The sequence below is a fragment of the Catharus ustulatus genome, chromosome 8 (genome assembly GCF_009819885.2).
Source record: "Catharus ustulatus isolate bCatUst1 chromosome 8, bCatUst1.pri.v2, whole genome shotgun sequence".
NCBI lineage: Eukaryota > Metazoa > Chordata > Aves > Passeriformes > Turdidae > Catharus > Catharus ustulatus.
Genome location: NC_046228.1, coordinates 7,589,058 through 7,605,910, shown reverse-complemented (window position 1 = coordinate 7,605,910; position 16,853 = coordinate 7,589,058). Strand labels below are relative to the sequence as shown.

At 35.6% G+C, this 16,853-nt stretch overlaps 1 protein-coding gene across 3 annotated transcripts in view; it reads left to right on the top strand.

Moving 5' to 3' along the window:
- The window catches only part of ATRNL1 (attractin like 1), a 435,468-nt gene that overhangs the window by 63,321 nt on the left and 355,294 nt on the right, over window positions 1-16,853 (top strand). For all 3 annotated transcript variants that reach the window (XM_033066085.2, XM_033066084.2, XM_033066086.2), the window contains exons 8-10: window positions 3,946-4,201; window positions 9,669-9,852; window positions 13,775-13,929. In XM_033066085.2, coding sequence (XP_032921976.1) covers window positions 3,946-4,201; window positions 9,669-9,852; window positions 13,775-13,929 — 595 coding nt within the window. The remainder of the gene's footprint in view (window positions 1-3,945; window positions 4,202-9,668; window positions 9,853-13,774; window positions 13,930-16,853) is intronic.

Genomic DNA, 16,853 nt, shown 5'->3' with positions numbered 1-16,853 from the left:
CTCAAATATTTACAGATCATATACTCTTTGTTATCTTTTTTTATCATTATAGTTTATCAAAATTTTCCACTGAAGTAGTTTTTTCAGGGAAAAAATGCGATTTGAGAAAATGGAAACATTTATTGGAAAGGTTTGGTTCCATTGAAGTAAACAGGGCTGTTTTGTTGGCTTGGACCTGAACACCTGCCAAGAAACCAACTGATGTGATCTGTAGGTGGGAAAGTCATGATTGAGAGAGCTGTCGACCTGCTCTGTTTACAGGAAGAAATTTCTCATTTTTTCTTGAATTCCCTACTGAGCAGGAACTCTGAAGTTTAATAAACAGTGTACTTTTCTAAACTCAAATTTGCATCAAGTAATAGTTATATGACATTTTGCTTTAAAAACTACAAGGTTTTTCAAGGTTCCTGTAACTTCTTAGAGAATGTTACTCATGTGATGTAATATATATAATATATATATTACAAGATTAATTTATTGAGTAACTGTTCAACTTTTCTATCTCACACTGTAATTGAAGGTGTTGGTTTTGATGCGTGGTACCATAACTTTAAAATGCGAATGTGTTGGAGGCCTTGTGTCTTCTTGGTGCTTATCTACCTGTTTTGTTTTCTCTTCCATGGAAAAATCTGATTCTTGTCCTCTCTCCTCTAGACTGAGGACAATTTTTAAGATCTAATTTGGGCCAGATTCTTCACCCTTTTTTGGCACTAATTTCACAAAGACTCTCAATTTTATGTTTTTATTGCCTTTTAAAAAAATATTATTTGGTTTACTATTTTATAAACAAATATCTACTATGCTTAATTCAGGTAAATGTCAGCAGTGTTTGTGTACTGGCATATTTTAAACTCTGTATCTTATATACTGTGTCTTCCAGAAAGCCTCACCTTCAGCATATACCTTAATTTATATTTAGTATATAAGTGATTTATAAAGGTGGTATAAAGTTTATAAAGGGATTCCTCCTTTTTTGTCACAATTTTTCTGCTGCATGGGACCATTTGCACTGGCATCATTCCTACAATCCATTCCTGTTAAGATTTTCCAAATAAATGTCTGTCTTCATGTGCTTGGGATGTTGGGTTTTGCCCTGTATAGGTATGCATGTATCATTTTTTAATTTGTATTGTATATTTCTTCCACTGGCTGGTCTCCTAGCTTGTATTTCTCCATGTTCAGCTAATCACCACTTACTTTTAAAGCGTTTTTCACCAGCTCTAGGAGCTTCTTAATCTCAAAAATAGCCCTTAGCAAAGCTTAGTTAAATCTGGTTTTGTGGCTGATAAAGCAGTTGTCATGACCTTCTTGTCTTTTTCTCTGTGAATATTCTTGTATACAGGATCTGCTGTGTCACCTAAAAGATTCCTCCTCACAGAAGTGTTCTTTTATCTGAACTTTGAATCATTTAAGCAGAACTGTGAGGCAGACACTGCTGTTGTCAGCTGTCTGAGAAATCATTTCAAAGTTCATGCAGCTCTTTAGGTCACCTTTTTTAAAATCTTTTTTTAAAGTGTCTTTTCTCAGTGTCAGAAATAATTTTTTTTTTCCAAATACTTTTGTACAGCCCCTGCAGCTCCCTAATTAGCTTTCTTTTTATACCATAGTTACCAGCATTTGAAGATAAGTTCACAATTTTAGTGATGCTGATTTGACTTTGGAGATCTGTATGATATTGTAAGGAATGAGCCATATAGAATCCTTTCAACAATATTTGATCAAACCACTTCTTTGGATCAGTACACATCCATCTTCAGTTTTTGTGGGTCTTTACCAAACTCTTTGAAATGTTTTATCTCCTAGGAAAAGAATGGGTTCAGATACATATCTCTCTAATCCTACTACAAATTCCTTCTGTGAACATCTTTTGTTCAAACACCAACAGTAGCACAGAGGATCCCTGCATAGGAAAGTTTTAAATTCGAAATCGAGAAATGTTCACCTCCCTCAAATGAAAAAAACAGCTGCAAATTTTGCAGAAATTCCGAGTGTACTGTTGAAGTGCATCAGACAGTTTGGTCAGGCATTTGCTGACCAATCTCTCTGGGTGATGAGGAGTCTTACTGTTCTGGACTCGGTTCCTCACCATCAGCCGCAGGTGTATGGGACAGCTGCATAACCCTCTAAAGTCTTTGTTTAGCTATACTGAAAATACTTATTATTCTACTGATCACCTATATTTGCCATGCTTGCCCATTCATAAAGAGTCAAGAGTTCATCTTTCTTGATATGTAGTATGATAATAACCTGAAATCTACATATCTGCGTTTACAAATCCATCAACTCCTTGTACAGTGTCTGAAATATCTGTATGATTGATGCAAAAACTTCTTTGGTAGTTTCCTTATCTTCCAGCCTCTTTTTCTGAGTATTTCATGCCAAGTCTAACTTTGCCAAATGTGCTAAACTTGCAACTTTTTTTTTTAAATTTATTTTTTATTTAAACCTGGTAAGGCTGTGTTTAGGGTAAGCTCCAGAATATTACATTGCAGAATATAATTCCCAACTGTACAGCATGCAAATGGGATGCAGATAGTGTGGATTGGTTATGTCCTAGAAAACACTGAGTATCAATCTCAGAACCAGAGGAAGTTTTTTCCATCCAATATAAGCTGTCTCTGAGCAAGTCTGTGAAGCCAACAATCTGGAATTTGTTCTGTGACTTTGCGTACCTTGGCTTGCAAATCCAGATGAAACGAAATTCAGTAGAATTTGCTTTCAGTCAATATTTAAGTAAATCACTCATTACTTACCAGAACAGATGGCCCTGCTGCTTGAGGTGTGTGGTTTGTGATGGCTGGAATATCTGTTTTGCATTGCTTAAAAAGAACTCAAAGTACTCCCCTATGGGACTTGATTTTAGTAAATGTACTCAAGAGGAGCCAGCCACATCCATCAAAAGCAGCACGACCAGCAGGTTGAGGGAGGTGATTCTGCCCCTCTGCTCTGCTCTCATGGAGCCTTGTGTCCAGCTCTGGGATGCCCAGCATAGGAAGCACTGTTGGAGCCAATCCTGAGGAGGGGCCACCAAGGTGACCAGGTGTCTGAAGCACCTCTCCAGAGGACAGGCTGGAGGAGTTGGGGTTGTTCAGCCTGGAGAAGAGAAGGCTCTGGTGACTCTGGTGACACCTTATAGCACCTTCCTGTACCTAAAGGGGCTACAAGAGAACTGGAGGGTGATGTTTTACAAGGACCTGGAGTGGTAGGACAAGGGGAGATCACTTCAAACTGTGTGAGGGAAGGTTTGACTTAGGTTCTGGTAAGAAGTTCTTCAGTGTGAGGGTGGTGGGGCCCTGGCACAAGTTGCCCAGAGAAACTGTGGCTGCCCCATCCCTGGAAGTGGTGTCCAAGGTGAGGGTGGACAACCTGGGATAATGGAAGATGTGGTGGGGGTGGAAGAAAATGATCTTAAAGGCACCTTCCAACCTTTTTCTTTGGGTTCTGGTGATTGGATTTTCTCAAAACTTAAATTACTTTGCTAGAAGGAGAGAATGTTCTCTCTTGTGCACGTGCTGAACGAAATCTCCATAGACTGAGTGTGTGGAAAATCACATTTTAATTCTGTGAACTGTTCCTTAAGAAAACAATATAATATCCTTTCTGTTTAGCTTTTTTTAAAATAGAATGCTGCAGTATGGATTAGAAGAGCCATGTAATTAAAGGTTTTCTGGTAGAAATAATCTCTTTGAGATTCATTTTGGTGTCATTTTCATGGCTAGGTTTATTTTTCAGAGAAATAGACTCCTTATCATTGTTGGTTTAGTTTAAGTATCATTGTCTGGGATTAGTGTCTGATATTGAGTGGTTAATGTAAGATTAAATGTGAAGATTTAAGTCAGATTGCTCAGTTATGAAATATTGCTCGGCAGAGGAGTATGCAGTTCAGATGTTATCTTTCTGTAATCCATTATTTGCTTTCTCCTCTTTCCTTTCCCATTTTTACAGGAAGACATCTACATGTATGGAGGCAAAATTGAAACGAGTTATGGCAATGTCACTGATGAGCTGTGGGTTTTCAACATACCCAGCCAAACATGGAGTGCCAGAATTCCTGCAGTCCTTGTCCATGGACAGCAGTATGCTGTGGAAGGTCATTCAGCACACATAGTAGAGCTGGACAGCAGAGATGTGGTTATGATTGTAATTTTTGGATATTCTTCCATATATGGTTACACAAGCATTGTGCAAGAATACTACATCAGTAAGTCACTTTCAAATCAAATCAAAATTGATCACGTACTGATAGAAAAAGTGCTGCTTCTTTTTGAAGTGAAAAAAAAGTGAGTTTTCTTTTTGCAGGAAGAAAAATGTGTGTTTTCCAAAATAATTAAAGCCTCATCTTTTTTCCTTCAACTTATGTACATAAGATTTCTTGTCAAGTAATAGCATTTCACGTGTATTTGGAGTACCATGACTTCTTCCATTTTTGTATGTGGTTGTGGTACCCTAAAGGGGATAAAAATCGAACTCAGAGATTCCTCACTGTGGTAATTGTGATGAAATATAGTTTTTTAACACAGACTTGCTGTTTTTATCGCACAGTAGAAGATCAAAACCAACAATAATTTAGTTATTTTAAAGGTTCTTTAGTGTTGATGTATTATTTTCATTCTGTTGTATTGTTTTTAAATGTAGTAACTCATGAACTTAATCATTATATATAGGGTTCTCTCTTAAAGATATACATGCTGCTGTTAGAGGTAATAATTGAAAATGGACCCTAATTTTCTGTAAATAACCTACCATGTATATCTGGATTTCCCCTCATGAACTGCATAATACAAAATTTCAAAGTAATACCTATATGCTAAAGGATAATAATTGTTTTTAATTGTTTCATTTAACTTTTTTTTTTTGTGTATGCATATTTATATAAACACTATTTAAACATATTTATAGGTTGGGGAAATCCCTTCAAAACTCAGATGCTTCTTATGCTCTCTGGCTTTATCTCTGATGGCAGTGTCAAAATTATATAACAGTGTTGAAAAAGGATAAAAGTGAATGGCAGTAAGAGGAATAGTACCATAATGTGCTTTATTCACACTGAAAAATTCCAATTTAACTGCATAAAAGCTGCTATAAAACTCTGGTCTTAGAATGATGTTTCACAACAGTATTCTAAGATTTGTTAAGCATTAAAAGGTCTTTTTTTAAAAAAACCTTACTTTTAGAAAGTTTTTTTGACCTATCAGAGATGATTTTTTTCTCTGAAGGAAACAATGTTCTAGCTTTCTGCATGCTCATTCACTGTAATGTCTGTTGGAAAACTTCAAATTATTTGCTTCTTCTGTTGAAACTTTAAATTATTTCCTTCTTCACATGCTGCTAATTTAATATGGAGTAGAAGTACTAGTTTTATTCTCACCTATTATTGTTGTTAGTTTAATAAGGAAGAAGGGAACATGATTTGCAGTGTCAAATTTTCTGCCTGGCTGATTTTATTGATGGCCTTATGGTTGAAATGGACAGCTTGTTCCTGTTTTAATTTTTTTTTTTTTTTAATGTTACAGCTATATTTGTGGAGGATTAATAAAACAGTGTAGTTAAGTTAAGGGAGAAAAAACCCTCAAACTTTCTTACCATGGTGATAAGCTTGGAGTAAGAGAAAGCAGTTCTCTGTCAGTTATATGTCAATTATTCTCAAGTTTTAATGTCTCCTTTTTGAGAGTATATTTTTGTCCTATTCTAGTAAGAAATTTAGTTTATTAGAGAAAATGTGCTTCACTTGCTTCAGATACAAAGGAACCTTGTAACAGTATAGGGTATTACTGTGGAAACCCATTGACATCTGGTGAAGGATTGATTATTGGGGCTCACAGTGCTTTGCAGAACACGGTGAACCTGAACCATTGCTGCCACAGAGAATTGTCACGTTTCATTTCACCTCACTGCACCTCCCTCCTTTCCCTCCCATCTAAGTTAAATGAATTTTGTGGTAAATTTTCCTGAATTCTGTGTTGGCTGTGGCATTTATCTACGGTTTTGCAGCTGTAGGAACACATTTTTAACCATAAAATTCCAGCTGGTGGTTTGAATTAAGAATGACTATTTTTTGGGAGGACTTCAGCAGTTCAGGATCCAAACTTAAAAGACATGGGTAGTGAGAAGTATTCCTGTGAACTCACCTGAATAGGAAAGGAAATTTCATACAGATAAGGGTTTCTGATATTATAGAAAGAAAAATAAGAACCCAGTTTCTTCTCTCTTGTTGCTTTAAAAGCATATCACTTTAACATTTCAAATTGTACTGCATTATTGTTTCTACATGTTATCAGTAATGGCCTTTAGGCTATTTTTCACATGCCTACTGAAAGAAAGAGACATAGAGGCAGTTTATCCAGTTCTTTAATGAACTTGGTACAATTAATTCTGGTGCTAAGCCTTCTTTAGTTGCAGTGATCATGATTTCCATGGGGTCTAGGTTAAGAAACACTGGAAGAAGTTTTAAATAATTGTGGAAATCGTTTTTCATGTAGGTATGTAGTTCTTGTTAATAAAACACGTCAATCAAAGGTGTACCTGATCTCAGAATGTCTCTGGCATTGTCAGATTAAGGTAGAAAGTAATTTCTATCAGAGTAAAAGAAATTCTGGAATAATTGGACAGGGTTTGCAAGCAGATTTTTGCCATGCAAAGGCATGTGAATTTATTTGCACTCCAAAGGTGTGGTGGTTACTGCAGGAAGAAAAGAGCTTCCTGTTGTCCTTTCTTGCTGCACCCAGACTTATGACTTCTGAGGAACCAGTAAATCCTGATATGGGAATTATGTGAATGATTTTGCTAACTTGAACCATAAAGCTTTTTTGGGCTACTCCCCAGGGAAATTTATTTCCCTTTAGGTTAGCAATACCTCATAAACCTTCTAAGAATCTCAGTGTGAGTCTCAAGGTGAATGCAATAATTGTGTTTTGTTTTAGCTGAGGTTTATAAAGGCTCCTTATATATTAAGAAACTTCTGAAGAAGTCTTCTGTGATTTGATTTGATTTCTTTTATAAGACAGAGATTTCTTTGGATTAACATAATATCACTGTATTTTAGAGTGATTTTTTTATGACTTTAGAAGTAGGTTATAGATTGCTTTTGATTAAAAGTATTTCTTTGAAATAATGTAAAAAGAAATGGCCCTATGATGTAATCATGCCTCCTCTTTTTTGTTAAAGTTAGCATAAGCTTCCTGGCTGTAAAATTTTCAAGTTTGCCGCTGTGATAAAATGAAGGTGGCACATCAAGGTGCTTCTTGGACATTTTGTTCTTTTTACCTGATCTGTCTGAAAGTTGTATTATGATAAAGACAGATCACACCAATGAATTTTTATTTTTACACTGTGTACTAGACTTGAAATTTAAATCTGGAAAAAAAGAAAAAAAAATCCTATTTCCTTATTTCTGGCTTGTTTGTAGCTCTTTCTGCATTTGACTTTTTAAGCTGTTGAGAATACAGTTTCACATGACTAATTTGGTCTATCAAGTACTTATATATGTATTGCTGTGTTCTCATGATATAATGATAGAAAGAGGAGGATCTGAGTATGAGTAGGGTTATGTAAACACCTTCAACAAAAATTGAATTTTTGTTTAAAAATAGGTAGGTGAATATTCAATAAGTTACTTCACGAAGTCAGATCATGTGCATAGTAATGTATTTAAATATAGACAGGATTGTATTTTTGTCGGAATGGCTTTTATTTCAGAAAGATGTTTCTGGACATCTTCTTGAATTTAGGTTATTCATAGTTTGTTTTGTTTTGTTTTGTTTTTTTAATTGAAGAAGGAACAGGTTTGCATATTTCTGCTCAAGTCATGTAAAGTACTGTGACAGTGTTCTAAATGCTCCACAGAACCACAGAACCATTCAGGTTGGAAAAGACCTCAGGATCATCACATACAACTGTTGCTATATAAACCATAATGCTCCATAAATGCTACATGAACCAGTCAGGTAGAAATGCAAAATATTCTATTATGCATATTATCAACAGCTTTGTGCCAATTTATGTGGAGAAATAGTTCTTTTTCCCTGAAAAATGCATATGCCAATCTCTAGTACTGATCATTAAATAAATAAATGAAGATACTGTTGGTAATAGAAAGGTGTATCTGCAGGCCGACTCCTCACCAGCCCTCTTACAGAAATTGTATCAAGTAAATCTTTTAGTTATCAAAGTAATATGTATGCAATATCCAGTATTATCAGTACAAATTTGATATTTGTGCTCAAATTGCACTTCTTCATAGCTTGATAATATCCAACATGGGGATTAAAATAAAATACTGCTTACATTACACTGCACATAAATAATGTAAATATTCAGTGTCAGCTATAAATAGTGTATCACACAAATACCAGCATCCATACACACAAAAATAATCACAATTCTTCCTCAGAATCTATAATTTATAACTAGCTATAAGCACTTGTTACTGAAAAAAATGTCACTTATAGAGGCAGTGCCTGGAATCTATTTAAGGAAAGTATGATAGCAAAAGTAATAACTGAAAATCATGAGCCTCTTCATTGGAATGGGATTGCACCTAACTTTCAGAGGAAACCAGGTGTATGGTGTTGTGTGCTAGCCTTGGATAAGTAACTTTGTAATGGCAGCCAGCTGAGGTTAAGAATTGGGAGACTGCTCCATTTTGAATGTCCTTGTCCAGACTCTCTGTTCTAACAATCTCCAAGAAGTTGGAAGTGAATTACTTCTGTTTCTCATCTGTAGCGCTCCCAATCATCAACAGGCTCTTCTGTGTAGGCTGCCTTGTGCAGAAAATACCTCCTGGCTTGCTGGTTTTGTGGCTTACATCATCATCTGGAAAGATGGAGGGGGGGAAAAAGATATTTTGGGGCTACAGGCAACAAGAACTCACTTAGGAGCTGGGGGTTTTTTGCTAAGGTAAAATATTTTCCAGTTGCATTCTCTTCTTCAGTCATAACAGCTATTGTGGCTGGTTTTATTTGGTGTCTCTTTGCAGTTATTAATCATATGATGTAAAATGTGGATTTAAATGCCAATTTAATGAGCTGCTATCAAATTATTCTTTTGTGAGTGTTCTGCGACTGAATGGGTATATTTGCAGTTAAACAACTAAGAAACAGTGGTTGGAAATGGATTTTAGCTCAATAATTTCTGCAGTTACTCCCAAAGGGTTTGCCTGTATCCATGCACACTTGGAGCTACCTTATGTTATGTGCTTCTCATGACTCACTGCAGCTCAGTCTATGCCAGGCTCCTCCAGGTTCCCCATGACTGAGCACAGGTGTTCCTAATGAATCTGAAGGAGCTGCAGCACTGAATTCTCATCAGCCATCTCTGGCGAGAATTAATCATAACTCCTAATTTCATATTTTCAAAAAGCTTTGAGGTTGTTTTTTGTTTGTTTAATGTGAGTGCTGAAGTCACATGTGGGAGAGGATGAGATACTGCCTGGCAGCTGTAACAATGATGTGGTGGCTTGATTAAGAATAGCAGATAATAGTCTGACAACATTATCTCATTGCAGATATTTTGGTACATTGGTATAAACCTACTTCTTAAAACAAATCTCAATAGTTGTTGCTGTATTTAGAATTATATCAGAAATTATTTTATATGCTTAAAAATCCTAGTACTGTGATTCAGCAGTAATAAACCTTTAAATTTTGGGTTTTTTTTAATGTCTCTTCAAGGGTCTAACTCTTGGCTTGTACCAGAAACAAAAGGAGCAATCGTTCAAGGTGGATATGGCCATACCAGTGTCTATGATGAACTGACAAAATCTATTTATGTCCATGGTGGATACAAAGCATTGCCTGGCAATAAGTATGGATTGGTGGATGATCTTTACAGATACGAAGTTAATACTCGGACATGGTAAGTTGGATTTATAATGTAGGAAACCAAGTTATAGGTTACTGAAGAAAAAAGAAATGTAGAGTCAGGTTCTAGCAAAGTCAGGCAGGTTCCTTTGTATCCTTTGCACATTTCAGGACAACTTGTTCTGTGCAACAAAATGGAAGAATTGTGGTGAGGGACTAGACTTGAGTCAATGGATTGGTGGAGCTATTCATTGAAAGGACGGCAGGGAGGAAACTTTGTGTATGTTCTACAAATTAGGAAAAGGTTCTCCTTTCCAGACACAACCACTGTGCACAAATAGCACATGTGAACTGTTTCCTTGTGGTGTGAATGTAATGCTGGTGTACATTACAGTAGTTGTTATTTAAAGAAATAGAAAACCCTAAGAACTATGGAAGGTTATTTTTCACAGAACTATCATAAATAAAAGAGAAATCTGTGGTGTTATGTAGGAATCCTTAGTTATGAATGCTCTTGGTGTTTCTATCAGTTCGTTGTTCCTCAAGTTTATTGTAACTTATGAAGGGTACTTGTGTGTTATGTACGGAAAGTGACCTTGAAAGTTTTTTCTTACATTAGAGATGATTTGAGATCAAGAACTATTTCTTTGAACATTTTATTCTTGCAATTTAATATTTGTTCAGAGTACTAATGGCTTTACTTTAAATACCCAAAACTTGTTCTCAGATTTTGGAAACATGGATTTGATTTCACTAAGGTTCTTAATACCATTAACTCATGGCATTTGAAAACATTAATACAAGATTTTTTTTTTTCACTTTTAATGTATTTATAAGTTCCTGGAATTTTAATGCCTTCTTATTCTGTTTTTGGAACAAAGTGATATTTTTTTCCTTTGATGGTCTGTTCAACAATAAAATAATTGCTGGAATATTTTTATTCATTATTCACATAAAAAACATTGAAGAATATTTTGGTTGACTCTATACTAATGTAGCATTCTGTGCAGCTTGTAGAGAACTGAAGTCTTTGTTTTGTGAGATTTACACTCGGAGTGAATTTTACTATGGGACTGAAAATGGGCTCAGAGGATGGAGTAATGATGTGTAGTAATAAAATCTGAATCTTTACTGTATCTGTGACACCTTATGATTAGCATTCAATTAGCATTGATGAGGAATGTGGCACTGGATAGGTGTGGCATGAGGAAGAGTTGGAATTTTGATGGCTCTCTCATGCCCGTGTCCGTGCTATTTTCTGGTCCTCACTGTTTGGCATTCATTCCATTTTTGTGGCTGATCTGGCAGAGGTTCATAGGCTACAGTAAGTTGAGGTACACAAATCTAATTACCTGTTCAACTCAGTTGCATGTAGGTTTCATTTCTTAATATCAGTTCAACAAGCTTTATGTTTCTTGGAATACAAATGGGCAATATTTTGATTCCTTGTTTGAACTGTATTCCTAACACACAATGGGGAATTGTTGTTGGTAATACCTGCATTGCTTTGCATTACTGCCCTGCTGCTGCAGCTGGGGCACACCGTGGAGCTGGGCTTGGATAATGGCCTGAAGCACCTGCTGGCTCCTGGGTATTTCTGTTACCATTACAGAGTGGTGCAGCTCTTGGCACTGGCATAGTTAACAGGGACTAATGTTTGCAGATACGCGAATATGTGCATAAATAATGGATTGGGGGAAGCGTGCTGAGACACTCACAGAATTTGCATGGGGTTGATATGTGTTGGAGAGTTCTCTAGATTGCCCTCATTAGTGATGCTAATGAATAGTGAAAATCATGGCCAAATTAGCAAACTTCCAGTTCTGCTGAATCTTGAGGAAAAGTTGCTGTTACTCAGAGGGATGAAACTCAGCACACAATATGCAAATATTGTAGAGAAAAAACTCCACATTATGGTAGGGAGCAGGAGTGGGGCAACACAGTTGGGTCACAAGTAGAAAAGTAAGTAGCCCAAAAAAGAGAACCTGTGGAGTTTTTTTGTATCCACTGTGTCGAGTCCTTAGTTTCCCCCAGAACAGTGTATGTCTCTTCAGGCCTTTAGTGATCAACACAACTGTTTGTAGACAGCTGCGAGGCAGGATCATCAAGGCAGAGCCTGGTGTATAGCAATTAGTGCAAATTAGGCAATAGGGGCTGTAGAAAACTGGAGATGCAAAAGACAGAAAGGTATCTGTAGTCCAAATGGACAAAGATAACATGTTCTTAGGATGTTATAATTCTTTCAGGTCATAGCAGAATTCCTCCATTGCCAGTTGAAAATAACTTCAAAATAATGTCTCGTTCTACTTCCATGTAATTCTGATTCTCCACATTGCTAACTGATGAGTTGAACCCAAATACCATATTTATCTGAGGGTACCATAACTATCCTGTATCAATTTGTGCTTAGAAAAACACACTTATGTGGTGCTCTGTTTTCAAAGTATGTTAATCAGAAATACACAAGAGAAAAGTAAGTCGCTTAATAGGAGAAAAAGAAAAGGGGTCAAAAGCACGTGGGTATGTAAGTGGATTGGAGGAATTGTCACATTTTTAAGCAATAAAAAAACTCATTTATTTTCATTTAGCCTTTGATATTTCTTTTGATGTTACTTTACAGGGCTGGGGGGAATTTATTTCAATAATCATATGAGAATTCAGGTTTGATGCCTTCCTTTCAACTTGTTTAAACATGCAATCTTTTATAACTTAAACTATTTCAAGTTTGTTGATTGATTAATGCTATTATGTAAGAAAAATGAGATGTACTTTAAACTCTCTCCCTCAAACATGATGATGATGTAAAAATACTGAACAAATACGAGTGTGATTTGAGAGAGACAGTATTTTCTATCATAAGAAAATATTGTTGAGTCAGTTTGTAACAGGAAATGAATGACTAACAGTTTAATTGTAGATTTGAGCAGTGTGTAGTAACATAAATGAAAATGAGAGTCTAAACTTGTAAACTTAGATTACTGAGAGAATTAAAGGTTATTAGGAGAAAATAAAAGGTATTTTGTGCTGGTGATCTAATCAGCTCTTCACAAACATGTCTACAGCTGGTCTGCTTAACTAATTCATGTGGCAAAACCCACAAATGGTTACTCTCTTCCTTGGTAAGATTTATTTGCTGGGATTGAATCAAGTTTGTATTCTGTTCTTTCTACTGGCTCCACATCTGCCACTTTCAAACTGTGGCATTGATAGCTCTTGGCTACTGTTGGGGCTGTGCCATTGGCACAAACCACAAAGCAGACCACACACACAGAGGCTAAAGTGAATAGAGAGAGAGATCAAAGGCTCAATTTGCCTGGACAGTTTTTTGGGTTTTTTTTTTTGGTACTGAAGTTCACTATGTTTGAGTTTTCCAGTCTGAATAAGTTTAGGAAGCAGTGCAAGTGTTTTTATCATACCTAGAATGCTTTCTACCATTTATTTTCCAGGTCTGAATGTTCAATTAATTAGGAAAAAAGAACGTTTTTCCTTTTGCTGTATTTAGGATGCTCTAAATACTATTTTAGTCTTCTAAAGAATTTTTACTGGATTTATTGAGCGAAAAACTAACATGGCTAAGGATATATAGGAATAAGAATTAATATTATGAATCATGAATCCTCATAGTATCAATACTATAAATGAGTACTATGAATACTATTTAATTCAGTTTTGAGCAAAATTTACCATATCAGTAATCATTTCTGAAGAATGTAAACATGTTAAAATTAATTTCAGCTATATTATTTGGTAAACTGTTTTATTTTAACTAAAAGTGTGATATTTTGAATACATATTTTTTTGTGCCATGAGAAAATGGATAATTCCAGGAGCAATCTGATTAAATGTCATTGTTTGTGCTGAGTAATAGCTATAGTTTACTATTTTTCTTTTTTTGTGTTGCTTTCATGTACAAATTCTCTTGATGCCCATATACAGTTTTTCACATTTTAGTATGTATTTGTTCTTATGTTTTGTAGGACTATTTTGAAAGAGAGTGGTTTTGCAAGATACCTTCATTCAGCTGTCCTAATCAATGGAGCTATGCTCATTTTTGGTGGAAACACTCATAATGATACTTCCCTGAGCAACGGTGCAAAGTGTTTTTCTGCTGACTTTCTTGCATATGATATAGGTGTGTATTGTACTGGCTTTTTCTCATTTTAGTTTTAAATACCACAATTTTGCTTTCTCAAGTCCAGCTAATGTGATTCTTTAAAGTTTTGTTTCCGAACAGCTTCAACTTCTTTATAATTTTTTACAGATTTTTGTTCCATTTTATGTAATGATTTTGGTTGGTGGGGCAAGGCATAGCAGCATCCATACCATTCTCAAGGCCCTGGATATTTTTTTAGTATTTTGGCAACACACTTTTAAAGAAGACACACTCAAAAAAGGCTCTACATGTCAAGTGGTATTAAGGCTGAATGAAGCATGAGGAGCCTTTAGGAGGTAGTAAAAGGATGTGGTATATTTAATTTCACAGGAGTGTGGCTGAGAGCAGAAAAGATTGTTGTTTGTAAATATATGATAAGAATACAGTTTGGAGGAAAACTGATAAGACAAGACTAGGTGGGTGTCAGCTTTCATTCTAGTGAGTGGTTTCAACCCTTTGAGCTGTACACTTCTGGATTGCAGGGGCTATAAATAGAAGAGAATTTCATGAGTCCATAATCTTTTTTCCTATCTTGTGCCACTGCTGCTCTTACCGTAAATAGTTTTTCCCTTTCCTGATGTTCACATCAATATTTTTTGCATGGGCTTTAATATAAACATGTAGCACATATCTGGACTTTAATCATCCAGCTCACACTGGGGCCAAAAACCATAGTCACTCGTCCTGGGAGCCAAAAAATGGGAAATGTGTCAGAGCAGCCTGGGAAATGGACTCATGCATGCTCCTGGTGAGAATAGCCTGTGGATATTGCCTGGATCTACTTTTGGCAAGTGTTTATCAGCTGCCTGCAGTGGTAGAAGAGGCTGAGACATGATCCTTCTTTTAGGACTGGTTAATGCCTTTTTATGGCATTCACTGTAGATATCAGTGCAATGTCTTTGCTTTGAGAAAGATAAAATAATGACTAAAAATAATGATTAATTTCAGTACACGGAACGTAAATGCATTATTTCCTGACAGTTTTAATGGGTGTGCAAATAATGCCTTAGCAAAACAGTTGAATTTTTTTTCTGTATCCCTGTACTGCATATTCCATAGCTTCTTATAGGCATTCTATTGATTTTGTTCTCACTTCAGTTTACATGTGGATTTAATTTTTAATGAAACAGAGATCATTCCTCATTTTGGAGCATGTTATTTATTGATCTGCATTTATTTGTAGAATGTGTGCTTACAGATTAGTAGTGTGAGTTCTAAGATCAGAATTAATGTAACTTTCTGACTTTCACACACCAGTAGTTTTTTATCATCTTTCAAGAAAAATTTTTATACCTTTTTTTCCTTAAGTAGAACAATATTTTGGTTTGTCTAGTTGATTGTAATATTTAATTTGGTATTTGTATTCTCTTGCAAGTCATATTCTCCATGTGTTATGAGACTGATGAAGTACAAAAGAAGATGTAGTAATTACTCTTTGGATGTATTAATTCATCCTAAAAAATGGAATTGATGAACATTGATTTGAGTCAGACTTATTCTTCTGTAATATTCATTTCACCAACTTAGAAATGAATCTCACAGCACACATTTGATAAAGAGATATTTTTTAGAAAACCTGACATATTTCATGAAGAATTAAATGATTACTCAATAGGCATATTTCAGAATCTTATTTACTTTTTACCATGAATTTTTGAACAATACTTGGAAGAAAAAATATACGATGCTATCAGCATCACTTTTCCTAGATACCTTGCAAGTGATGGAGTGTTATACCTTGTCTTGTAAAAAATGGATGCTGTCTGGAAACCAGCTGAATCCTGGAGATAGAGCCTATGCTATTTATGTTCAAGTTGGGCTAGAGAATACTTTTGATTATCTCTCTTATTATATGTGACATAGTCCTCTGGATAGATTGCTTCAGCTTTTTTATTACCCATGGAAACACTGTTTTTCATATTAATGGGGAATAACTGTTCGTGTGGCTTCATCTCAGGCAAGCTTAGCTTTCTGAAAGGTTGGTTTCTAATGCACTTTGGTAATCCACACTCCTCTAGCCCAGGCATAGAGATAAGAATCTCCAGAGAGCAATTCATTTTACCAAGCTTAGGACAGTTACCTTTTTCCCTGCTTTTCTGAATCAGTCATTGCTTTCTATGTTCTGAGCTTAGTCTATAACAAGTTTTAGACATTTAAATGTGTTGTGAGCCAAGAGCTCAGGTCAGTAATTTGAAATACCTACTGCATATTTGTTAAAGGTGAAGAGACAGAGATGGGGAGACATTATAAAAACTGGTATGGTGCCATATTTTTCATAATTTAATATTACTTGATATATTTACTTATATAGCAGTAAGTATATGATGAGAAAACTGCTGCGTTACAAAAAATAGCTTTAGAAATCTGACCTTGGTATACTTCCATTCTGCTTTGATGTTTTACCACCAGGTTGCCCCTGGGTTGCTTTGGAAGCCCCTTAAAGATCCACATAGGGTCATGTTTGTAGAGGTCAGGTATTTTCCAACTGTGCTGTTATTGCTTCATTAATCTGAAAGAGGAACCTTGGCAGTGGGGACAGTCTTGAATGCTGTGGTTGACCTGCAGTTTTCTAAATGATGTTGGTTATGGCTTTTCTTTACAAGGGCCCCATATGCTTAAAACCTACATTTCTGTTCCAGTCAGGTCTTAGAAAAGTAATTTGGATTATATTTTATGAGTATTCACATGCAAAATTTGCAGATAAAAATAGATGAATTAGACACATCCAATCAGGGTTTAAAACAGATTCTAACTACTGAGACCACCAAAAAATGCAATTAAATAAAAGCTTTTTTAAAAGAGTAAGGATATTTATTTTAGTGTCTGGCCAAATCGTGCAGTTAGTAAATACATCTCTGCATGCCTAAGTTTGAGTTTATAAAGTGTTCAGTCTTTGTGCTTTT